The sequence below is a fragment of the Salmo salar genome, chromosome ssa04, assembly GCF_905237065.1.
Source record: "Salmo salar chromosome ssa04, Ssal_v3.1, whole genome shotgun sequence".
NCBI lineage: Eukaryota > Metazoa > Chordata > Actinopteri > Salmoniformes > Salmonidae > Salmo > Salmo salar.
In genome coordinates, this window is record NC_059445.1 from 24,664,699 (window position 1) to 24,691,497 (window position 26,799).

A 26,799-nucleotide genomic window follows, 5' to 3' on the forward strand; every position below is an offset into this window, starting at 1 on the left:
TACAGAATTTGACAGCTGTGCACACATGGACTGTGATGCACATACTCGTACACACACATAGAAACACACTCAAAGAGAACACACACACACTCAGAGACAAATGCATGAATATATGGCTTCACAACTGGAACTTCATTCACTAGCCTCATTTTAACACCCACAGTTAATTAAACCCATAATGACATTCAGAAAGACAAACAAATAAAACACAAGCCACACTGACTACAGCCTTACACAATTTGACCAACGGATGTACACAATTGTCAAAATGACTGTAGTAAAACACAGTTCCTTCAGAAAGTATTCACTCCCCTTGACTTTTTCTACATTTTCTTGTCTTACAGCCTTCATTTTAAATGTATTACATTGAGATTTGTGTCACTGGCCTACACACAATACCCTATAATATCAAAGTGTGTCACGACTCCTACCGTTGGTAGCTCCTCCTACCGTTGGTAGCTCCCCCTCCTGTTCGGGTGGCGCTCGGCGGTCGTCGTCGCCGGCCTACTAGCTGCCACTGATTCCCTTTTCCCCCTTTCCGTTTATTGTGTGCACCTGTTTTTGGTTTGGGCTGATTAGCTGGGCTATTTTAGCCAGGAGGCCCGCCTGCTCTGTGTGCGGGATTATTTGATCTGTGTGTAGCTTGTGATTGGACGCTCATTGTATTTTGAGGTGCGAGTGCGTATTTTGCGCCGACCTGTTCTGTCCCATGTGTTTGGGCACTTTGGTTTTGTGTGCGCCCTAGTTCGCTGTTGGGGTGGCTTGTGTTTTGCCGTTGTGTGTTATAAAAAAACACTACCCTGAATCCTCTGCTTCCTGCTCCTGACTCTGCACCCACTACGCCCAAGCGTTACAAAGTGGAATTATGTTTTTGGACATTTTTACAAACTAATTAAAAATGAAACACTGAAATGTCTTGAGGCAAGAAGTATTCAACCTCTTAATTATGGCAAGCCGTAATAAGTTCAGGAGTAACAATGTGCTAAACAAGTCACATAATAAGTACCACTCTCTGTATTTTCAAGCATAGTGGTAGCTGAATCAAAAAAGAAACGGGATGGAGCTAAGCAAAGGCAAAATCCTAGAGGAAAACCTTGATCATTGTGCTTTCCACCAGACACTGGGAGATGAATTGACCTTTCAACAGGACAATAAGCTAAAACACAAGGCCAAATATACAATGGGGTTGCTTACCAAGACGATTTTGAATGTTCCTGAGTGGCCTAGTGACACTTTTGACATAAATCGTCTTAAAAATATATGGCAAGACTTGAAAATGCCTGTCTAGCCATTTTCAACAACCAACTTGACAAAGCTTGAAGAATCATAAGAATAATGTGCATATATTGTACAATCCAGGTGTAGAAAGCTCTTAGAGACTTACCCAGGAAGGCACAGCTGTAATAGCTGCCAAAGATGCTTCTACAAAAAAATTTACTCAGGGCTGTGAACACTTATGTAAGTTAGATATTTCTGTATTTAATTTTCAATAAATTTGCAAAAAATGTTAAGTTTTCACTTTGTCATTATGTGGTAATGTGTGTAGATGGGTGAGAATTTTTTGGGAGTTCATCCATTTTGAATCCATTTTGCTGTTACACAACCAAATTTGGAATAAATCAAGTGGTATGAATACTTTCTGAAGGCACTGTATATATTTGATGAGTGTATGCACAGAAAAAAAAACATTTCCACAACAGTTGTGGCTAGAATACATCCAGAGGGTAGTGTGTAATGGTTGTGGATGTGTTGTGAATGCATTGTGTGGAATATTTTGTACAAATGGTCAAATATTCTCAAATGAGAGTTCTCCATTTCCAATCCTTTCTGTTCTGCGTCCTCATATACCCAAAAAACACTGTTCATTTGTGCTTGTGTATTGCTCATTCCGTTGAAATGTACTTGGATCAAAACACGGATTTATGCGATATTAATTGGATGCTGTTGGAGATGTGAGAAGGAACATTTGGCCCACTTATCTTTCTTTAAAACCCTGGCTAATGATGTGTTACCAAGCAATGTTCTTAATTATTGTAAACATTGAGATGAATTGAGGATATGACATCTTATTGAGAATGTTTGCGTTGGCGGTAGAATGTTTCGAAATAGATTCACACACACACACACAGCCACACACACCAAACTTGACTCAAAGGCCTTCCTTTCCCTAACCCCAGAATCCTGACCCCCCCCACCAAATCCCCCCCTCCACTCACTTTCATCATCGTCGTCTGAATCCGCCCCTTCTTGCCTCTCCCCCCGGTCCACCTCGATGGGTTTCCTTTCCTTCTCCTTATTCTCTCCGTCCGTCTCCCCTCCATTGTTCAATCCGAAATCGGGTTCCTTCAGGATCTTCTTCTCCCGGGGGCGGGGGCGGCGTCATGGGAAAGTCGTGGAAGCGCGGGAAGAAGTCAGAGATCTGCGGGATAGGCATGATGGGCCCGGGACACACGTTGATAGCAAAGTGCTCCTGCATGGAGATCTTGACTGGAGAGGGAGGAGGGAGAGATCTGGGAGCAGAGGAGGTGGCACGAGAAGGTGCGGGGGAGGATGGGGTGGAGGAGGAAGGAGGGATGGAGAGATGGGAGGAGGTGGAAGAGTCAGGTGGGGGGGCGAAGTGGGAGTGGGGCGGAGGAGGTTTCGATACGCTCATGTGGACCGCCGGATGGGACTGTGGGTAGGCGTGAGTGTGTGGGTAGTTAGGTAGGTAGGTGTGTGTTTGTGTGTGTGTGTGTGTGCGCGTACGTGTGTGTAGTGGGGGGTGGGGATGGAGATGAGATGAGATGAAGAGAGAGAAATAGAGAGGGAGATGTGAATGAGAGAGGAGGAAAGGACGGAAGTGTGGGAGACAAAGCGATAGTATCACTCACTTTATCGAGTATATCTCACTTCCTGGTTCTTTCGCTGTCTTTAGTCCCTCCCTCTCCCTCCCTCTCCTACAGTACATAACGCTGTTCTTCAAGTACCTGAGCTGACATAAGCTACTCCCAATATCTCATAAGACTTTCAAGTCAAAATGTTGTGCTACTGTATCAGATCTCCGAATATATCTTCATGTTTGACAGTGTATCGTCCTACTCAATTGATCTCTCTCCATTTACTGTTATTTATACCTCTACTAAACAAGATAATCCCTGCATCTCTCTCTCTTTCTCCCTCTCTCTCTACATCTCTCTCTCCCTCATCTTTCTCTCGCTTTCTCTCTACCTCTCTTTCTCTCTTGCACTCTTTCCACTTCTCTCTCTCTCTCTAGCGCTCCACCTTGTCCTCAATATTTACATAACAGTGCTTGAAGTCTTATTCTCCAGTCCAGACAATCGCTGTCACCTACAAAATGAACAATCGTCTTTTACATAAAGATCAATGGTAAACCTGTCTAAACGGAGCCACACACACACACACACACACACACACACACACACACACACACACACACACACACACACACACACACACACACACACACACACACACTCACCACAGGAGGTTGGTGGCACCTTAATTGGAGAGATCGGGCCCGTGGTAATGACTGGAGCGGAATCAGTGGAATGGTATCAAATATATCCAACATATGATTTCCATGTGTTTGATGTCATTCCATTCACTCCGTTCTCCCTTTAGCAGCCTCCACTGACACACACACACACACACACACCACTAATCCCTCCACACACACACACACACACACTCACACTCACACACACGCACATGCACACACACACACACACACACACACACACACACACACACACACACACACACACACACACACACACACACACACACACACACACACACACACACACTCAAGACCAGTGGAGGCTGCTGAGGGGAGGACAGTTGATAATAATGTCTGGAACAGAGTAAATGGAATGGCATCAAACGCCAGGAAACCATGTGTTTGATGTATTTAATACGACCACTCATTCCGCTCCAGCCATTACCACAAGTCCGTCCTCCCCAATAAAGGTGCCACCAACCTCCTGTGCTCAAGACAAACACACAGAGACACACGCAGAAACATACAAATGAGCAGACACACAGACAGATAATAAACCATTTGTTTTGCCTCAAATTAAGCTAGCACCCGAATGCAATCCAGAATCGTTCATCAATGTAAGAAATGGTTCAATAAAAAGCCCACATTTTACCACAGCCACACTTCTCTGTCTTTCCATAGGAAACCCAAACTCATACACACTGGCTGTACTCACAGCATACCTGTACACTCTCGCATGCACCCACTCTAACATGAATTATGCACACACACGCTCTTACTCAGTTAGAACTACACAGAGAGAGAGAAAACAGTGTGATTTACAGCTTCTTGAAGATACACACGCACTTACTCTTTCACAAACGCACACAGACCGTCAGGCACACACGCGCTCTCACCAAGTCAGACTTACACACAGGCATCGCCTAAACTCAAACTGTCTGACTTACAGCTTCTTCAGCGTTCACGCGCACCCTCAGTCACTCACACATGCACACACAGACACACTCATTCACTCACACATGCACATACAGACACAGTCAGTCATTCACACATGCACACACAGACACTCTCATTCACTCACACATGCACACACAGACACAGTCAGTCATTCACACAGACAGTCGGAGACATGCAGACAGGCGGAGACACAGAGACACGTACCCAGTGACAGTCTTCATCTGTTCCAGCGCTCCATCTTGTCTTCTCACACGTCCTCTGTCTCTTCTCTCACAACACTGAGGAGCAAGCAGAGCTGCTTTGACTCAATATATCCTTCCCCTCTCTCTCTCACTCTCCCTCTCTTTCTCCCGCTCTCTCTCTCTCCTCCCCTGTCCCTCCCTTTCACTTGGTTGTGACGTTTCTAGTTAAATTCTCTCACAGTCGGTTGTGCGCGCACACCGTGTACAACCATGTACATTGTACTGTCACTCAGTGGCTCCGCAGTGAGGTATTTAACTAAACAGAAGGGGGGGGGGGGGGTTGACATTTCATTGATCTTTGCTGGCACATTTCAATATAATAATAATTATTGTTTGGGGGGGGTGTTTATATTTGTCCTGTAACACACAAGCGTGTAATGGAAATGTGTTTTTCGCATATCCCCAACTCCCCCTGAGACACCCGCAGGGAGTGGGGTCACAGCCAGGGTCACCATTGTACAGTGCTACTGGAGCCATTAAGGAGAAGTGCCTTGCTCAAGGGCACAGCGACAGATTTTTCACCTTGTCGGCTCCAGTATTTGAACCAGCTACCATTTGGTTACTGACCCAACGCTCTAAACTCGAGGCTACCTTGACACATTTCAACTCATCGCAGCCATCCATACAGGCAATGAATTGGGATTAATCAGTGTCAGGGACGCTTCAAAAGTTAATAATATCCCTTAGAGAGAGAGAGAAATTCCATTGCCCTTTGCTGGTACCTTCTAATAGACACATTTCAACCATTAAATAAGGTAAGACTTCATCCAAAACAATGGAAACGCCACAGAAACCTGGTTCCCATGTGGTGGATAGAGCCAGAATCCCCTCATTGCTGGCCATCACAATCAGCCTACATTTAGGTTGTTGTTTACATGTGTATTTCACACTATGTTGAGGTCAAATCTGAGTATAATGCTAGTATTGATGTCAACCACAATACACGTTGATGTCGTCATCACCAAGAAACTGCATTACAGTTAAAAATGACTGACTACCACCATTGATTTCTACAGTATACGGCCAGCTATCCTCCCAGGTTATCCAAACGGGAGTTAGTGTTTAGCAGACAACTTCTAAACAGCCAAAACAGCCAAATATATCCAAATCCAATTTTTGGAACCATGTTGTGGGCCACATAAATCGTGACGGATTTGACGAATAGCCACTTTCTTAGATCAGCTTCTTTGAATGGGCGCCAATGATGGCATCCTTGTTCTACCCACCAGGATCTGTGTTCCACTAATCTCTTAATGCTCCATACAGTCAATGGATTTGGGTTAATCTGTATCAGGGATACTTCAAAAGTTAATGAGAGAGAGAGAGAGAGGGAGGGAGGGAGGGAGGGTGGGAGGGAGAGAGAGAGAGAGAGAGAGAGAGAGAGAGAGAGAGAGAGAGAGAGACGAGAATGAGCAACAGGGAAATTGAAAGAGAATGAGAAATTGAGAGGCATAAAGAAGTCATAAAGGGAATACACTTCAAATGATTTGAGTCATATACAGTACGTGGGTCAAGAAAGAAATAACAAAGAAAGAGTTACAGCAGTACAAAGGCAAAAACACATTCTATATGATAGATTAAAGGAAATGCTCTTCGATACTGTCACCGATAATGCTCTCAGGATGCACCTGATCTCTCTCGATAGATAAATGTCTCCATTTTCATGTTTCATCTGATGAGGAAAACATGGTTAGCCAATCAACGGAATGCATGGTCAAATTGAAAGAGAAGATCGATTCTCTTTGTGCGTTAACATGCCTCTGGACTTGGTATCATTTGTGAGATAATCGGTTACGCTTTCTACAGATTTTTTTCCAGTGAACTGTTTACTCGTAATCCGCTTTTAAAATCACTTCATAACATGTTCATTACATGGTTATTGTGCCTAGCTATTACGCCTTGCTATTTTTGCTTGTTTTGGGGCTCATTGAAAGAAGCACCTATATATAGCATACCGTTTCATACTAGGTTACCAATTGGGTTGAATTCTACGAGGCGAATACCATAGCATAGTCCCCGTTCTTCTGACATTGTTTTTTTAGCAGTTAGAAATAGGACTCTATCGTCAAGCCATGACCATGACATTTCCATCCAATCACAAGTTGTGTGAAACCCATTCCCTCAGCCCCGAGCCCTGATTGTGCTCCAGTAGCGAGCCAAGACGACAGGCTCATGTTATCTCAGAGTGCTATATCATTTCAGAACTAGAGCCGCCCATCCCTGGAGTTTATATGTGACAGCCTGCGTTCACACAGCCTGTTGGGTAGACGAGTACCTCGCCGCTTTGGGCTCCCTGCTGTCAGAGTGCTGGGCGTCACCAGAGAATGTTATCTTTTTCTACGGCCGCACACCGCTCCGTGTCTGCTTTGAGTCTCGACCCTTTTCACATGACCGCCAGCCGCGAGATGTACGCTCTGAGCTGTATGCGCTCTTGACACGTCTCGGGTCATGGCTGAACGGCGGCAGAGTCATGGAGCTCGCTGTTATTAATGTTTTATGTCATGGGAGGGAGGGAGGGAGAGAAAGAGAGAGAGAGAGAGAGATGTGTGTTGAGGTAGAGTGATGGGTGCTTTTTTATGATCTTTGGAGTTTGTCGTTTTGACCTTATTTCAGGACCGGGTGGACACAGACAGGACTAGATGTACGGAACACACTGTTTACATTTCAGTTCTGAATTTCATTCGGGGGCATTATGAAAATCCCCCGGAAAAGGGGATTCTATTAGAGGTTGGCAGTGTCGCAGGTAAAATGCAACCCCACTGACCAACAACTTTTGGGGGGGTATGCAAAAATGTCTAGAATGCAAGTATAGGCCTAATTAGAGAAAGCGAGATGAATGGGGATTCCGGGAGACACCAAACCGGGAGGGTTGGCAACCCCCACCAGTTACCCAAACCATTAACCTTGAGAAAAAGCTGCTCGAGAGACGCTCGGTACTCCTGCCCCAGATACACACTTTTTGACACCTAGATATCAGTCTTGTGATCCGATTCTCTATAAGCTATTTCTCCCTGATGTGTTCACTTCTGTACTCCCCTTGTGGATTTAAAAGCATTGGAATGGTGCCAGAGATTACATAATATTTCTTAAAGCAGTCGATTTTTCTTAAATCCATGAGGGGCAGTGAAGTCAATAAGGGCACCGCTGGGATATTCATTATAATACTATGCAAGTCTTAATCCTGGAGTCTGTGTAATGACCTCCTCCAGGGCTGTAGCCCTCCCACTAGTGGCAGCTAGGCTCAATCGCTAGCCGTTCAATAGAAACATTACATTAACTAACAAAGCTTACGGCAATTTCAGGAGGTCACTAGAGGAAGCACCCTAATTCAACAATGGCACAACCGCCATTTTGGCTCCAAAGATCCGCAGTCGAACGGTGCCATGGGCAACTATGGGTAAGAATAAAAAAAGAAGAGGAGAGTTGGATCCAGTCTGGATTGACGCCAGCCTCCATTTAACAATGACCTATACGGAGCACATAGATTTGTCTCTCTCCCCATGCTCAGCGCAGTGGATGAAATGTAATCAATTGGGCTTGAGGAATGAAGTCTGGAGAATGGCTGGCGCTGGGTATTGATCGCTCCAGCGGGGTAAACATGAGGTATTAGATTGATATTTTAGACAGTGGTCTGGTGCGGTTCATGAGGTGATTAGTGCAGGTAATCATCTGTATTTTCAGGGAGGAAGTCATCTGAAACAGGAGAGAGTGGTGTAAGGGCCTATTACGATCCAACGAGCAGAGAAAAACAACGAGAGAGGGAGAGTGAGAGAGAGAGAGAGAGAGAGAGAGAGAGGAAAAATTGCAAAAGATAGACAAAAGAGAGAAAGACATACAGACAAAAAGACAGACAGAAAGAAGAGGAGAGAAGGAGGGGAGAGAGAAAGAAAAAAAAAGATGGTGAGAGAAAGAAACCAAGAGAGAGAGAGCGAGACCAAGCGGCTGCTTTGGCAATGTAAACACGTTTCCCATGCCCCTTTTGAATTGAATTGAATTGAATTAAGAGAGAGAGAGAGAGAGAGAGAGAGAGAGAGAGAGAGAGAGAGAGAGCAAATTCTCAGTCCCACTGCATGTTGAGATTATCTTCTCCCATTACCTCAGTACAAAGAGGCAGCTGCCCCTCTATTAGGAAATACAGCACTGAACTTTCCCAGCCTCTCAGCACCACATTACCATAGCGGCGAGATAAAGTCCACCTCTATTTACATTTTACATAGCGTCAAAATCAAATATTTCCCTGTTTGACTCAGAGGGAGGGAAATCGCATAAATCTCACAATTGGTATAGAGCGAGTCGCTCCGCATGTCCTTCATGACTGCACGGCCAGGCACGGCCAGGCACGACTCCAACACTATCATTAGGTTTGCCGATGACACAACAGTGGCAGGCCTGATCACCGACAACGACGAGACAGCCTATAGGGAGGAGGTCAGAGACCTGGCCGTGTGGTGCCAGTATAACAACCTCTTCCACAATGTGATCAAGACAAAGGAGATGATTGTGGACTACAGGAAAAAGAGGACCAAGCACGCCCCCATTCTCATCGACGGGGCTGCAGTGGAGCAGGTTGAGAGCTTCAAGTTCCTTGGTTTTCACATCACCAACAAACTTACATGGTCCAAGCACACCAATACAGTCGTGAAGAGGGCACGACAAAACCTATTCCTCCTCAGGAGACTGAAAAGATTTGGCATGGGTCCTCAGCGCCTCAAAAGGTTCTACAGCTGCACCATCGAGAGCATCCTGACTGGTTGCATCACTGTCTGGTATGGCAACTGCTTGGCCTCCAACCGCAAGGCACTACAGAGGGTAGTGCGCACGGCCCAGTACATCACTGGGGCCAAGCTTCCTGCCATCCAGGACCTCTATACCAGGCGGTGTCAGAGGAAGGCCCTAAAAATTGTCAAAGACTCCAGGAACCTTAGTCATAGACTGTTCTCTCTGCTACCGCACGGCAAGCGGTACGGCACATCTATGTCCAAGAGGCTTCTAAACAGCTTCTACCCCCAAGCCATAAGACTCCTGAACATCTAATCAAATGGCTACCCAGACTATTTGCATTGCCCACCCCACACCCTTCTTTTACTCCGCTGCTACTCTAAGTTATTATCTATGCATAGTCACTTTAATAACTCTACCTACATGTACATGTTACCTCATTTACCTCGACTAACCGGTGCCCCCGCACATTGACTCTGTACCGTTACCCCCGTGTATAGTCTTGCTATTGTTATTTTACTGCTGCTCTTTAATTACTTGTTCATTTTATTTCTTATTCTTCTTCATATTTTTTAAACTGCATTGTTGTTTAGTGGCTTGTAAGTAAGCATTTCACTGTAAGGTCTACACCTGTTATATTCGGCGCATGTGACAAATACACTTTGATTTGACTTGACTCGCCCTTCGAAAATGTACATTGTCTTATCTCGGTCCGAATATACACTTTTTCCTGCTCCTGTTAGAAATACAAGGCCAGACCGGTGATGTCATTCAGTGTTTGGTGGAATTTTTAAGTGTACTGTGAATACCGTACATTGGTTTCATCTCCCAGGGGTTTGCCAACAGCATCGAAGTGGTGCTTAGTTGAATTCTGAGTTTTTGCTGTAGCCCATTGTTTTTCTCTGCATTGTTTCAATGTAGCTCTGCTGGCTGATTGAGGTTAATTGAGCTTAGTTGAGAGCAGTCTCTGGTTGAACAGTCTCTGGTTGAACAGTCTCTGTTCATTTCAGTTTATCATCACTCTTCCCTTTGTCTTTTGGATTTGGAAGATGCAGTATACTACAGCTGAAGTGTGTAACAATGAATCAATACTTTTGAAATATGGGAATGTACATGATATAGGTTAGGCCTACTGCTTTGATACCTGATTATAAACCCAGAGATGTGAAATATTGCTCTATTGTTTGTGTTTATGGCAGGTCTACTAATATGTTGGACCTGTAACGTGTACGCTGGGAGTCGGGAAGCAAGTACAGGGAGTGCAGATGTAATAATAAATATAACATAGTACAAAACAAGAAACACGAAAAAGGGGACAGACATGAAACAGAAACAGAGTCAATAACGCCTGAGGGCAGAACCAAGAGGAGTGACAGATATAGGGGAGGTAATCAAGAAGGTGATGGAGTCCAGGTGAGTGTCATGAGGCGCAGGTGCGTGTAACGGTGGTGGCAGGTGTGCGTAATGAGACAACTGGTGACATCAAGCGTCGGCGAGAGGGAGCGGGAGTAAACGTGACAGTACCCCCTCCCTGACGCACAGCTTCAGGCCGCCAGACGATGCTGGCCAGAGGGACGGTCCCGAGGACCAGGAGAGGGCCGATCACTTCTGCTGAGGTGCGAGAACCTGTAGAGCCGGCTGTTATGACGTGCCCCTTTTGGGTGAGGATCATAGCCTCCTCTCTCTCTCCCACCACAGGTTTAATACGGTCGTAAATACCGAAACTCCTTTCCCCACTCTGCCAAAATGAAAGTTGAGAATCCCTTTGTTAACACAGAGAAAGACTTTGCAGTACGGTAACCTCAAAAGGTTGAATAATGTAACAATATTTCTGTATTCCAAGCAGTTGGAGTGGTCCGTGGACACTTAAGGAACAGTCATGTCGAGTTTGTTTCATTTGGTGACCTCATGAAGGACAGGAGACACACATTACTGTTTCTTTGTTTGTATTCACTTCTCAATTATGGGGTTTGCATCTGAATGCTGTATAAAAGAAATGATTGAGTATAGGAATACTTTTGGAAAGATGTGATGTTAGTGTTCTAAATGAGAATTGTTTTTCATAATAACTTATGATCAGTCAGTGGCCACACCCCATTGAGCACGGACATTACATCGGCGTCATGGAACACCCCGTTTTCTACTAAAAGTATAAAACCCGCGGGAACCTGTAGAGCTGAGGCGCGGGTGCCTGATTAGCCGGCTAAGGCATGGAAGTCTGACGAGCCAGCTGAGGCAACGCCGGTTGCTTCGGCAGCGGGACTTGGACCTGACGTCACCAGTAAAAAAAAGAAAATCCTTGTTGCTTCCCGATGGTGAGGAGTTATTCTGTAAAGTGTATGCTGGGAGTCGGAAAGCATGTACAAGGAGTGCAAATGTAATAATAAATAGAACAGAGTACAAAAGAAGAAAATCGAAAAAGCATACAGACATGAAACAGAAACAGAGTCAATAACACCTGAGGAAAGAACCAAGAGGAGTGACAGATATAGGGGAGGTAATCAGGAAGGTAATGAAGTCCAGGTGAGTGTCATGAGGCACAGGTGCGCGTAACTATAGTGGCAGGTGTGCGTGATGATGAGAGAGGGAGCGGGAGTAAACGTGACAGGACCTCAGCGTCTGAGGTATTCTCTGTTGCTGTGTTGTGTTCTACTTTGCTGCTCAGCCTAAGGGAAGGATCATTGGCCTCCTTGCGAGTGGTGGTGTTCAGTCGATGTCTCAGTGTCCCCTCACTGAGTCCCTCGGGCACTTATCTTTTCCCTCTCTCTCTCTCTCTCTCCCTTGCTCTCTCTCTCCCTCCACCCTCTCTACACACACCTCCTCTGACAGAGACAGATTCTATTAACCCGACCAGTGAATTGTCCTTAACTCTGACTGGCAGAGGAACGGCCAGACACGTCACTTTTTTTTCTCTCTCTCTTTTTTTCTTTCATCAAACAAGTTTTCTGTTTCTGTTACATTTGTGACAGCTAAGCCAGCGGTGTAGAACAACGGTGAAAGAAAATGCCTCATGACAGATTGACAGATGCATTCCCCCGAGGATTTAAGAAAAAATATGACACGTTTTTTTTCTCACTTTTGTGACTGTTCTCGTTTGCTGGAGCTTTAGCCTTGATAAAGATCCCTGTGGTATTCCGTGGCATTATCATTACCATTCCATGTTGTATTATGGAGGGAGAAGATTAGCATTACATTTTGAGTGATGCAGTGGGCCTAGGTAGTAAGGGATCGGTTTGAAGAGCTGAGTGTGGCACCCATGGGAGGAAGGGATGTTTGGGGTTCGCCTCAAATCCCTCTATCCTCATCTCTCCGGGCATTCAATTAGTCTCATGCTGGGGATGATGTGGTGCCGACCTCTAAGTCAAACTCAGCACTAACTCAGCCACTTTTATTTGCAACTGACCCAATTACGTACTGCCAACCTCGTGACACACTTTTATACTTTTCCTCTCTCTTTTTCTCTCTCTTTCAACTCTTTTTTTTCTTGTTTCTTCACTGTTCATGATGAATGGTTGCTTGCTTTTTAGGATAAATGACAGGTCAATGATTAATAGTACGCTCTCTTTCGCTCTTCCTTCCCACCCCATCTTTTGCCTTCCACGCGCTCACTCTTTTGTTCTCTCCCTCCCTCTTTTCCTTGTAATCTGGTGTATTTTTTTCTAAACCTGTGTTAGCCCCATCAGCATATTTCCATAAATAAACGAGTAGAGCGCAGGGGGGAAGCATGGCCCAGAGGCAGGGCAGTGGACATGTGCAGTATGGAGGGATGGAGGGATGGAGGGAGAATGGGATGAAGGGAGAGAAGCCAACTGCTTCAGAATGGAGTGTGAAGGTGACTGCGGAAAGACGTAGAGGGGGACATGGAGAAAGAGGGAGACGGTAGGAGAGAGAGAGAGCTACAGTGTATTAGAAAGGAAGAGACAGACAGACAGACGGATTGATATTGAGCCACAAATGGGAGAAGAGAGCGAGATAGAGATTAAGGAGAAGGAGGAATCAAGAAGGGAATGCCGAGACAAAGCAACAAAAGATGACGTTCAAAGGTTTTTAATTAAGTACGATCCGCGAGAAAGACAGGAAGGAGTGGTAAAGGAAAGCAAATGAAGGCAAGGCCATCTAAAAAGATGGAGGGATGAGAGCAGGAAGAAGAGAGGAGGGAAGGGGAAGGAGGAGAGGGGAGATGAAGAGACAGTGTGATGTGGCTGGGTGTTGTGGCCAACACCCGATGGCGGTGCTGTCCTGTTGTGGTTAATGAGGCAACGTTGCAGGTAATTAGCTCTCAATATGGCATTATCAGTCACCAATAACGAGACGCTTCATTATGCTCAACCCACCCAGCACACTTACCGAAGGCGAAGCACCTCATCGACACAAACACAAATCTGTAACTACAAACACCCTTACACACAACATCAGTTTCGGCCCTGTCTTCTTACTTGCGAAGGCATTTCTCTCACCAGATAATCCATATTTCCACTTGAAAAGCACTCAAACACTATACGAGGCACAATAACCTCTTGAAAAAGCAACAAGAACTGGGCTTGGCCTGTCTTTGCACCACAGCCTTGAGGCAAGAGTGAGGCAGTGAGCTGCAATAGCAGATTTCCACTTTAGTAAACATTTCAGTGCCAAGGTACACAGTCCACCGGGAGCTGACTGGTGCATGTAATGTGACAACATTGTTGCTACCCCATTTCTTTTTCAGGTGGAAAGGAGGGTGTTTACTCACTTTACAAAAGGCAGAATGCTAAATTAGAGCTTTGTTTGGCCGGACTAAGCATATTTGAGCGTGGCGAGGTTCGAATAGCGTTGGGAAACAGTTCACCTGCAAAGAGCTCCCTTACTGCGCCAGTGCTTGGCAAGAGAGGGCGGTATAGGACGACATTGCAGTAGAAAAGGTAGGATAGAGAGGTGGTTCCAAAACGTTTCCCTTCGCTGACTACACAGTAAGACGAACAAACATGTTTGGCAGCCCACCAGTAGGCTAACGCAATTTTCCAGAAGAAGAGAGGTCTGACGTTCTGCATACTTAGCTATCTCGCACTCCACTACATTGATGAAGGTCATTTGAGCGAGGACTTACATAAATGGAAACTTGCACTGACATCATGTATACATTTCTGCACCATAGCACAGTTTAGTCGGTTGCGCGGTAGCCTAGATCCCCATGCATCTAGCCTACTGTGTTACAATTTTCCGGAAATGCATTTAAAGCCTTCTGACTGATGCTGAGGTAGCACCTCAAAGACCAACACTGTTCCACAGACCACCATTTTGGGAAGCTCTTTTAAGACATATTGTACCGTCAAACAATATCAAATCAAATCAAACCAAATGCATTTATATAGCCCTTCTTACATCAGCTGATATCTCAAAGTGCTGTACAGAAACCCTGCCTAAAACCCCAAACAGCAAGCAATGCAGGTGTCGAAGCACGGTGGCTAGGAAAAACTCCCTAGAAAGGCCAAAACCTAGGAAGAAACCTAGAGAGGAACCAGGCTATGAGCACATGGCCTAGATGTTCAAATGTTCATAAATGACCAGCATGGTCAACTAATAATAATCATAGTAGTTGTCGAGGGTGCAACAAGTCAGTAACACAAGAGTAAGTGTCAGTTGGCTTTTTCATAGCCAATCTTTGAGAGTATCTCTACCGCTCCTGCTGTCTCTAGAGAGTTGAAAACAGCAGGTCTGGGACAGGTAGCACGTCCGGTGAATATGTCAGGGTTCCAGCAGGTCTGGGACAGCAGGTCTGGGACAGGTAGCACGTCCGGTGAACAGGTCAGGGTTCCATAGCTGCAGGCAGAACAGTTGGAACTGGAGCAGCAGCACGGCCAGGTGAACTGGGGACAGCAAGGAGTCATCAAGCCAGGTAGTCCTGAGGCATGGTCCTAGGGCTCAGGTCCTCCGAGAGAGAGAAAGAAAGAAAGAAAGAGAGAAAGAGAGAATTAGAGAGAGCATATTTAAATTCACACAGGACACCGGAAAAGACAAGAGAAATACTCCAGATGTGACAGACTGACCCTAGCCCCCGACACATAAACTACTGCAGCATAAATACTGGAGGCTGAGACAGGAGGGGTCAGGAGACACTGTGGCCCCATCCGATGAAACCCCCGGACAGGGCCAAACAGGTAGGATATAACCCCACCCACTTTGCCAAAGCACAGCCTCCACACCACTGGAGGGATATCTCCAACCACCAACATACCATCCCGGGACAAGGCCGAGTATAGCCCACAAAGATCTCCGCCACGGCACAGCCCAAGGGGGGGCGCCAACCCAGACAGGAAAACCACGTCAGTGACTCAACCCACTCAAGTGACGCACCCCTCCCAGGGACGGCATGGAAGAACACCAGCAAGCCAGTGACTCAGCCCCCGTAATAGGGGTAGAGGCAGAGAATCCCAGTGGAAAGAGGGGAAACCGGCCAGGCAGAGACAGCAAGGGCGGTTCGTTGCTCCAGCCTTTCCGTTCACCTTCACACCCCTGGGCCAGACTACACTTAATCATAGGACCTACTGAAGAGATATGTCTTCAGTAAAGACTTAAAGGTTGAGACTGAGTCTGCATCTCTCACATGGGTAGGCAGACTATTCCATAGAAATGGAGCTCTATAGGAGAAAGCCATGCCTCCAGCTGTTTGCTTAGAAATTCTAGGAACAATTAGGAGGCCCGCGTCTTGTGACCGTAGCGTACGTGTAGGTATGTACGACAGGACCAAATCAGAAAGATAGGTAGGAGCAAGCCCATGTAATGCTTTGTAGGTTAGCAGTAAAACCTTGAAATCAGCCCTTGCCTTAACAGGAAGCCAGTGTAGGGAGGCTAGCACTGGAGTAATATGATAAAAAATGTTGGTTCTAGTCAGGATTCTAGCAGCCGTATTTAGCACTAACTGAAGTTTATTTAGTGCTTAATCCGGGTAGCCGGAAAGTAGAGCATTGCAGTAGTCCAACCTAGAAGTAACAAAGGCATGGATTAATTTTTCTGCGTCATTTTTGGACAGAAAGTTTCTGATTTTTGTAATGTTACGTAGATGGAAAAAAACTGTCCTTGAAACAGTCTTGATATGTTCTTCAAACGAGAGATCAGGGTCCAGAGTAACGCAGAGGTCCTTCACAGTTTTATTTGAGACGACTGTACAACCATCCAGATTAATTGTCAGATTCAACAGAAGATCTCTTTGTTTCTTGGGACCTAGAACAAGCATCTCTGTTTTGTCCGAGTTTAAGAGTAGAACGTTTGCAGCCATCCACTTCCTTATGTCTGAGACACAGGCTTCTAGCGAGGGCAATTTTGGGGCTTCACCATGTTTCATTGAAATGTACAGCTGTGTGTCATCCGCATAGCAGTGAAATTTAACATTATGTTTTCGAATGACATCTCCAAGAGGTAAAATATATAGTGAAAACAATAGTGGTCCTAAAATGGAACCTTGAGGAACACTGAAATGTGCATTTGATTTGTCAGAGGACAAACCATTCACAGAGACAAACTGATATCTTTCCGACAGATAAGACTAAACCAGGCCAGAACTTGTCCATGTAGACCAATTTGGGTTTCCAATCTCTCCAAAAGAATGTGGTGATCGAATTGTATCAAAAGCAGCACTAAGATCTAGGAGCACGAGGACAGACGCAGAGCCTCGGTCTGACGTCATTAAAAGGTAATTTACCACCTTCACAAGTGCAGTCTCAGTGCTATGATGGGGTCTAAAACCAGACTGAAGCGTTTCGTATACAATGTTTGTCTTCAGGAAGGCAGTGAGTTGCTGCGCAACAACTTTTACAAAAATGTTTGAGAGGAATGGAAGATTCGATATAGGCCGATAGTTTTTTATAAAATCTGGGTCAAGATTTGGCTTTTTCAAGAGAGGCTTTATTACTGCCACTTTTAGTGAGTTTGGTACACATCCGGTGGATAGAGAGCCGTTTATTATGTTCAACATAGGAAGGCCAAGCACAGAAAGCAGCTCTTTCAGTAGTTTAGTTGGAATAGGGTCCAGTATGCAGCTTGAAGGTTTAGAGGCCATGATTATTTTCATCATTGTGTCAAGAGATATAGTACTAAAACACTTTAGTGTCTCCCTTGATCCTAGGTCCTGGCAGGGTTGTGCAGACTCAGGACAACGGAGCTTTGGAGGAATACGCAGATTTAAAGAGGAGTCCGTAATTTGCTTTCTAATGATCATGATCTTTTCCTCAAAGAAGTTCATGAATTCATTACTGCTGAAGTGAGAGCCATCCTCTCTTGGGGAATGCTGCTTTTTAGTTAACTTTGCGACAGTATCAAAAAGAAATTTCGGATTGTTCTTATTTTCCTCAATTAAGTTGGAAAAATAGGATGATCGAGCAGCAGTGAGGGCTCTTCGATACTGCACGGTACTGTCTTTCCAAGCTAGTCGGAAGACTTCCAGTTTGGTGTGGCGCCATTTCCGTTCCAATTTTCTGGAAGCTTGCTTCAGAGCTTGTGTATTTTCTGTATACCAGGGAGCTAGTTTCTTATGACAAATGTTTTTAGTTTTTAGGGGTGCAACTGCATCTAGAGTATTGCTCAAGGTTAAATGAGGGAAGCAAAGTTGTAGCAGTGACGAAGCAAGGACAACTAAGTTTCGGACAGAGTAGCAAGGAATACAAAGTTGGAACAGTGACGAAACAAGGCCAACTAAGTTTCGGACAGAGTAGCAAGGAATACAAAGTTGGAACAGTGACGAACAGTGGCAATTACAACTAAGTTTCGGACAGAGTAGCAAGGAATACAAAGTTGGAAAAGTGACACTTCGGTGAATCAATCAATCAAATGTATTTATAAAGCCCCTTTTAATGTCAGCAGGTGTCCCAAAGTGCTATGCAGAAACCCAGCCTAAAGCCCCAAAGAGCAAGCAATGCAGATGTAGAACTCTGTAGAACGTTGCAAGGGAGATGAGTTTGGAGGAGCGATACAGTCATCCACAATAACCAGGTAACTGCAACGTTTGTAACCTGAGGGTTAACAAAAGGACAAGCTCAGTGGTTAAGTCCATCATAGGTCTACCTGAACAAATGTCAGCTTGTGAACCAGTGGCTCAAAGAATGAGTTCCCCCGAAAGATACACTGAATGTTTTCATTGTTTACGCACAACACAACTACCCCGACAATGTAATTTCACGCCTCTGTCCTCAAGACAGTGACTCGGTCACGCATCTCAAAGTCTAATCCAGACATATTTAGCAAGATAATCACCCGTCTTATTGTATAATCCGGTGAGGCAGCGGAGGGCGAAGGTAGATGGGCAGGAGGGGAGTTATACTCCTAATCTATATCAGTCAACACGTCCGCGCCAAACGGTAAAGACTGGACTTGTCAGAAAAAGGGGGGAAACTCTCTCTCTATTTTTCTTCCTTTCTACTTCTCGCTGCATATTGAAGGTAAGGAGGATCGAGGACAGGGAGGAGGTCAAGGGCTGTTGACCATTGGCCAAATTGTGCTTGTGTTTGTTTGCTTCAATCGATCGGCTAATCAATCGATACATTTATCCATTCGTCAATAGGACTTAATGTGTTGTAGCCCTCTTTGGAATTTCTCCAGAGAGTTTGGGCAGTGCGAAGTGTACGGTCTGAATGGAAAAGAACAATTACTGGTGGTAACAAACAGGAACTGACGGACAGACAGGATGCCAGCAGATACCAGGACAGAAGGCACTGAAATGACAACCGCACAGGAGATTGATTGTGTGAGATGCGAGACGGCGGTGTACGGGTGGAAATGACAAGATGTAACCATTGATAGGAGGATGACAGGGCAGCCGGCGGACAAGAAAATCCACTCATCTCCCTCTCCTCTTCTGGACCCCCAGCTCCCCCCTTCCCTAAACGGTAACGAAGGGGAGTCTGATTTCTGAGTCGTGACACAAAATCGGTGGTGGAGATCGATAGGAAGAGGAGGAGGCAGCCAGGCCTATTGTACCGTGGGTTGTTTTAAGACATTGGATGAGAAGAGAGTAGCTGAGCCATCTGGGCATTGATCTTCTTTCGAATGCAGATGAACAGCAAGGGAACAGGAGGAATGTCAAAAAAACATAGGGAAAAACACTGGAGAGAAAAAAGGACAAAGGATGAGACCCTCAGCTAACCGGTTCTGGATCACAGCCGGTCTGTGACATCATCCGCTTTAACCCCCCCCGGTCCTCCGTTTCATTATTTCAATTAGCGTGATTAGGATCTGAAATTGCTTGTGTCGACTTGGTGATTGACAGCGATTGGCCACTTAGGGAGCAGCTCATGCTGTCTCTAATGGCTCATGTAGAAGTGTGTGTGTCTGTATGTGTGTGTGCATGTGTACGAACGTGCACGCGTGTGTTTGTTTGTTTACCCTGATGGGTACTTTGCTCATTCAAGAGGAAAGCTGTTCTTGAGGCAAACAACAGTTAGGCCTATTGTTAACTATGAATGCGCCACCATGGAAATTGTATCAGTTTAGCTATAGGTGTGTGCGCAAGCCCCTCATTATCTTGGAATCCATTTTGTACAGTGGAGGCTGGTGAGGGGAGAACGGTTCATAATAATGGCTAGAACGGAGTGAATCGAATGACATCAAACACATGGAAACCATATGTTGGATGTATTTGATACCATTCCACTGATTCCGCTCCAGCCATTACCATGAGCCCATCTTCCCCAATTAAGGTGCCCCCAACCTACTATGATTTTGAACAACAATTATACAGACAATATGGCACTAACTTTCCAAATACCAGCCAACTGCTCACACATTCCTATTTCTAGTTGTTTTCAGTCATTCCCTGAACCAACTATGAGAGAGGAACAACTGTTAAGATAGGCTAGATGGGTGAAACGCCCAGAGAGCTCGAGGAATTAGTAGGGAGACCAAAGATGATCTATAATAAATATAGCCGAGTGACTGCTCTAACAATGGAAATACATGTCCTCAATGATTGAAGGCAGGCGAGATCAGGTGGGACCATTCTAGCCAATGAGAGGGCAGATACGCGTGTAAGCAACAGGCGCGACAAATTATTTTTTTCTCAAAGTTGCCAGAATGCATCCAGTTATATCAGTACATTTGTAACAGACTAAATATTTCGAAACTTCTATTCGATCAAATAAGCCTCACGTACTTGCTCATAGGCCTCCGTACAAAAATTGCTCGTCTCACGCGGACCGATTTTGGGAGGAGTAAATCTTCTCGCTTCGCCTCTTCCTCTCTGGGGAGACAGCATGCTCAGAGAGTTGCAATCAGTACACATCACCTGCGTGCCGCTCGCATTGCCGCTTTCGCCGGAGACAGTCTCTCTCCTGTAATATTGCCGGACTGAGAAGGGGGTTCTGGTTTGCGTGGAGAGGCACATTAGGTGGTTAATTGTAATTTATAGGGCCTACCTGTTCTGCTTGTCTCATCTCATTATGATCTGTGGTCTCTAGGGAGGAGAAGGCAGACTAACGCTGTCTTGTTGGCGTGCCTCTCTGCACTTCACGCGTCTTCATCAACATTCGTACAACGTATGTTCAAACGTGAGGCATCAGGCACAACTTTATGAGCATCTGAGATGGTCGGGGGTGTAAAGGTGTTCTGTTTGACGTGTCCGTGTGAACTGTCTGAGAGGCAGTCTTTCATCCTGGGCCCTAGTTCTGACAGCACAGTGCTATGACAAGGCATTCAACGTGCAGCCATAAGTCTCTCTGTCTTCCTCACGCTCTCTCTTTCTCTTCTGCGTCTCTCTCTTTCTCTTCCGCATCTGTCTCTCTGTCTCTCTCTCTCTCTCTCTCTCTCTCTCTCTCTCCTCTGCATCTCTCTCTCGCTCTCTCTCTTCTGCATCTCTCTCTCTCTCTCTCTCTCTCTCTCTCCAATTTGCTTTATTGGCTTGACGTAGCAATGTACATATTGCCAAAGCTTACTTTGGAGATTTACAATATTAACATCATTCAAATAATAATAATCAAGATTGTCAACGGGACAACAGTAACAACAATAATCAAGGGTCAAAATAACCATACATTGTAAAATAACAATAACAATGGCATAGAGGACATGTGCAGGTCGGTTGGTCTGTCAGACACTGTCCCTCATCTTATGGCAGGCAGCAATGTATAGCGCTGCCAACCCACAGCTCTCTGCGTCCTCCCCCAACAGGACGGATAGCCTATTCTCATCAGAGAGGTCTTTGAAACCTTGAATAAGTGTTTGAAATTTGGGTAAATGACACTCTCTAATTGCTTTATATATTTTTTTTACATTTTGTCAGGAAATGCAGCTGTCTGTAGTGCAGTGGTTGCACAGACTTTCCTCTACAGGGAGCCAGGTTTTCCTGTGTCTACCCTTCTCAATGGCAAGGCAGTGCTCACTGAGCCTGTACTTTGTCAAGGTTTTTCTAAGGTTTTGATCAGTAACCATGATCAAATAGTTTGCCACGGTGTGCTGTCGATTTAGGGCCAGATAGCACTGCATTTTGCTTTGTGCTTGTGCTTGTGTTTCCCAACAAGTGAATTAGTTTTGTTTTGACTGTGTTGTAATTTGTTTTATTCTGATTGATTGGATGTTCTTGTCCTGAGGCTTCAGTGTGTTAGTTGAACAGGTTTGTGAACTCAGCCCCAGGACCAGCTGGATGAGGGGACTCTTTTCCTTGCTCAGCTCTTGGCATTACAGGGCTTGGTAATGTGAGAGGGGGTTTCCAAAACTTAAATGGTATATTTTGAGTTTTTATTATTAGTGGATATTGGCCTAATTCTGCCATGCATGCATTGTTTGTAGTTTTCCTCTGGACATGAAGGAGAATCTTATAGAACTCTGCATGCTGGGTTTCAATTGGGTGTTTGTCCCATTGGATGGAATCTTGTTTTGCAGGTGGACCCCACACCTCGCTGCCATAAAGTGCAATTGGTTCAATGACACATTCAATTCATTTTAGCCAAACATTTTTTTTATAGGTATTTAAATTTGAATTTGTTTTTTAAATGGCGTAGAATGCCCTGCATGCTTTCTCTCTCAGTTTATTCACTGCCTCATGAAAGTGTCCAGTTGAGGTTATTTTTAAACCTAAGTAATTGTAGTGTGTGCCGTACTCTATATATAATGTACTTCCCTGAGGTCTGGATCTTCTCTGGAAATCATTATTTTTGTATTTTTAGGGTTTACTGCCAGGGCCCAGGTCTGGCAGTACTGCTCTAGCAGGTCCAGGCTCTGCTGTAGGCCATGTGCTGTGGGTTACAGCAGGCACAGGTCATCTGCGAAGAGCAGGCATTTAACCTCTGAATTGGGAAGGCTAACACCAGGGGCTGAGTATTTTTTCTAGAATAGTGGCCAATTCGTTGATGTAAATATTGAAGAGTGCAGGGCTCAGATCGCAACCCTGGCAAAGGCGTCGCCCCTGGTTAAAGAATTCTGTTATTTTCCTCTCTCTCTCTCTCTCTCTCTCTCTCTCTCTCTCCCTTCCTCAGCATGTCTCAGAAAGGGACAAAAAAGGGAGGAGCGCCCTCACCCAGAGCGAGGTAAGTGAGACCCACCCGCAAAGATAACAGTGATGACACAATGGCAAAGATGATAATGTTGACAAAGATGAAGTCAGACCTTTTTGTCCTACTCTCCTCTCCGTCCCTTAACAGCACGTCATCAAACACCTCCTCTGGACATGGGACCCCTGGGCGCCCCGCGCTCCGCCAGCCCAAGTCAGGAGAAAATGGCAACAGCTCCAAGAGCGGCAGGAGCCACAGCCAGGGCTCTGTAGCAGCCGTCTACCTGTCCTACCTCAACACTCTCTTTGGACAGGTCAGTAACACTGTCGCCTTTTTATACCTCTGGGGTGATTTACAGTTTTGATGCAACGCAACCTGGACACAGATCCATAAACCAACTGAAAATGAACAACAGCCATATTTCTCACACCTCAATTCCCTTCCCTCGACCCTAAGCTGACAAGTATATATCAGAGAATTGGCAACAACCCCTACTCAATACTGACTCTTAGCATAGGGGTCCCCCAGGGGTGTGTCCTCAGCCCTCTGCTGTACTCCCTGTTCACCCACAACTGCGCGGCTTTGCACGACACCAACTCCATCATCAAGTTTGTTGACGACACCACGGTCGTAGGCCTGATAACCAACAATGACGAGTCAGCCTGTAGGGAGGAGGTAAGTGAACTGGCATTGTGGTGCCAGGACAACAACCTCTCCCTCAACGTCAGCAAAACAAAAGAGTTGATTGTTGACTCCAGGAAACAGATCCACATCAACGGGACTGTTGTTTTAAGTTCCTCGGTGTCCACATCACCAAGGACTTGACATGGACCAACAACACTACCACTCGGCAAGAGGGCGCAATAGAGTCTCTATTTCCTAAGGTGGCTGAAGGAATTCGGCATGCCACTCCGGGACCTCTCCAAATATTACTACTGCACCATTGAGAGCGTCCTGACCGGTTCCATCACGGCCTGGTATGAAAATTGCTCGGTCCACGACCGCTAGGCCCTCCAGTGCATCACTGGGACCGTGCTCCCAACCATCCAGGTTACTTACTCAAAACGGCACATGAGGAAGGCCCGCAGCCATGAGCTGTTCACTCCCATGGGGCAGATGGTATGTGTGCTACACACACATCAAACTGATTCCACCAGACTTATTTTGATTGCTAAATACTGCACAATTGAAACAATTGCCCCCCAATCACCCCTTCTCCAATACACGTGTAAATATTATAAATTGTGCCTTCCTGTATTATACTCATGATAAAATTGTTATTCTATTTTACTGAGCCATTTACTTTATGTTTGTATTCTTATCTTGAATTATTTCGTATTGTTGTTGCATTGTCAAGAAGGAACCTGCAAGTAAGCATTTCGTTGAACGGTGTATACCATGTGTGGGTAAAATCGGTCATAGAAAACCAAACATGACAATCAAAAGCGTGATGAGCACTAAGCAGTTGGATAAAGCACAAACAGATTGACATCCAGGCTACCACAACCCAATTTTCCCAATTAGCAGCCGTATCTCTGCCCATGTACCTCCCTTGGCCCGCCCTGCCCTTGCAGTGACATTGCCATAGAGTATTTGTTTTTTTCTGTGCTTGGACACACACACAGTGAGAGGAGGTTACCCCACCCCATAGCATTCTAATCCCTGCCTTGGCGCAAGTATTAATAACGCCGTTAGCCAGGCTCACTGTCATCCTTCATTAGCCATAATGAGAACAGAGACACAGACAAACAGACACAGACCAAGATGAACATGTTAGACAGTAATACAGAGGTATAGATATGTGTAAGGCAGAATGTATGGCATTTTTAGCGCCAATTTCTTAACTTGAGCTTTAACGTACATTTGTTTGTGTATTGTGTGTGTGTGTGTGTGTGTGTGTGTGTGTGTGTGTGTGTGTGTGTGTGTGTGTGTGTGTGTGTGTGTGTGTGTGTGTGTGTGTGTGTGTGTGTGTGTGTGTGTGTGTGTGTGTACCCGTTCTTCATGTGTGTACGCTGACTGTCCATGTATGCTCTTTGTGTGTTCATATGTCTAATAGTTATTTAAAACATTTTACTCAGCCACCCATGTGAAAGCAAGTAGATTGGAATGAATTGTTAATGGGTCTGTGTATTGACTGATGATTGGAAACTTGACTTTGGCATACTGTCTAATCTTCTCTTGATGAATAAATCAAATGAATGTGTGCTGACCTTGCCATCTAAATATGTCCTCGTGTACGCCAGAATCTCCTCTACAGTGAGCACAGGAGCACATAGCGTGTCTGTACACCATTTGATATTATGTTGCTTTTACGATGCCTGACCATTTTGATAGGGTATTATTTATTTTACTTTGGTTAGTTGTTGCTGTTCTAATCTTTAGAAAAAAAACAAAGATGGCATTCAATGTATACAACAAATTATGCCTAGTAACATGGGGTGTTCAAAGACTAGGCTTCTACCTAAGTATGTCATCAAAGTACAATTTTGGGAAGTTTATAAATTGCAGGTGCTTTACATTTAGCTTTAACAGTAGCCTAGAGGAAAAACATCCTTTTGGCCTGAGTTTTATTTTATTTAACCTTAACCAGGAAGTCCCATTGAGTTCAGAGGACCTCTTTCCCAAGAGAGACCTGCGAATGCATTGTGTTTGTGTCTGCTGCTGACCTTTGGCATGACCGGCATACATTAAGCTTGACCCTGATATGTCTGCCGAAATGTGATCCACATGTGTTCTGTAGCATGTTTCCTTAGCATCCTGTGTTTTGTAACGCTCGTATCCCACTTTATAGCATCATCCTTACTGTAATGTCCATTGCGCACATCTTTCTGCCAGAAAACTTAATGTAGCAAGAATTCTTATAGGGCGGCAGAGTTGCTAGCTGTTTGTACAATTATCCTTGTTGAAATGTGCCATTCATGTACGTCATTGATATGTATGACAGCATACTTAAATGTGGTTAACATGTCTCGTATGTATCTATTGAGCTACCTGTAGGTTATCTGTACAGCCTTGTCTCATAGACTAGACACAACATAGTAAATGTAAATCTGGGATACTCATATTAGTATATGTTACATTTGGTGTTGTTACATAAGACAGATGGTTGCTTAAGGCAAAAACAAAACTGGGGTGGATGTGTGGGCATATAACATGAACGTCTAGCAACCCAAAGGTTGCGAGTTGGAATCTCATCACGGACAACTTTAGTATTTTAGCTAATTAGCAACTTTTCAATTACTTACTATTTTTTGCTACCCTTCCCCTAACCGTTTAACCTAACTCCTAAACTTAACCCTAACCTTAACCCTAACCCACAACTCTAACCCGTAGCCTACCTAACATTAGCCAGCTAGCTAACGTTAGCCACCTAGCTAGAATTTTTGCAAATTTGTAACATATCATATGCTTTGCAATTTCGTAACATATAATACGAATTGTAATTCATACCATATCATACGAAGTGGGTGATGGACATCCACAAATGAATACATGCCATACAAAATGTAACATACAGAATAATACGAAATGCTCTGAGGCCAGGTTGATCTGTATTCTCATACAATGCAGGTTAGCCTTTGTGCTACCAAAATTCGGTGCTGTTTGTATGCTATATGCCTTTCTGTTTCTACTAGCCTGTGGGGCCTGTCTTTGTGGAAGAAAGATTCAACGTTATAACTATCTTAGATTTGCTATACTGGATATACAATAGCCTTTATATGCTGAGGGAGTTCAGCTTCACTTTTATGTTGCCATTTCTAGCCTGTGTCACTGCAACAAAATAGAAAGACATGAAGCACAAAATGTAATTTTCTACTCAATAATTTCATCTGCATTCCAGTGGGATCCGCAGATGGATCTAGCATGCCGTTGTTTTCTATCTAGCCTACAGGCCTATCTGTGAGTCCAGTAAGACTCATTGACTTTAGCATGT

General features: G+C 44.9%; 2 protein-coding genes across 4 annotated transcripts in view; one reads left to right on the plus strand and one right to left on the minus strand.

The window, feature by feature from the left end:
• The window catches only part of LOC106602691 (double C2-like domain-containing protein beta), a 50,803-nt gene extending 45,964 nt beyond the window's left edge, over positions 1-4,839 (minus strand). Inside the window, 3 exon segments of the mRNA XM_014195474.2 lie at positions 2,217-2,367; positions 2,369-2,671; positions 4,661-4,839. Of these exon segments, the coding sequence (XP_014050949.1) occupies positions 2,217-2,367; positions 2,369-2,653 (436 nt within the window). The 5' untranslated portion in view covers positions 2,654-2,671; positions 4,661-4,839.
• Positions 4,840-14,137: 9,298 nt separating this feature from the next.
• The window catches only part of LOC106602693 (calcium-binding protein 2), a 38,707-nt gene continuing 26,045 nt past the window's right edge, over positions 14,138-26,799 (plus strand). The window contains exons 1-3 of one of the 3 annotated variants that reach the window (XM_045716740.1): positions 14,138-14,315; positions 22,851-22,901; positions 23,016-23,178. In XM_045716740.1, coding sequence (XP_045572696.1) covers positions 22,852-22,901; positions 23,016-23,178 — 213 coding nt within the window. In that variant the 5' untranslated portion in view covers positions 14,138-14,315; position 22,851. Of the gene's footprint in view, positions 14,316-18,701; positions 18,825-18,878; positions 19,548-22,850; positions 22,902-23,015; positions 23,179-26,799 lie in introns of those variants that run through there. The other 2 variants (XM_014195478.2, XM_014195479.2) reach the window with 2 other exon arrangements.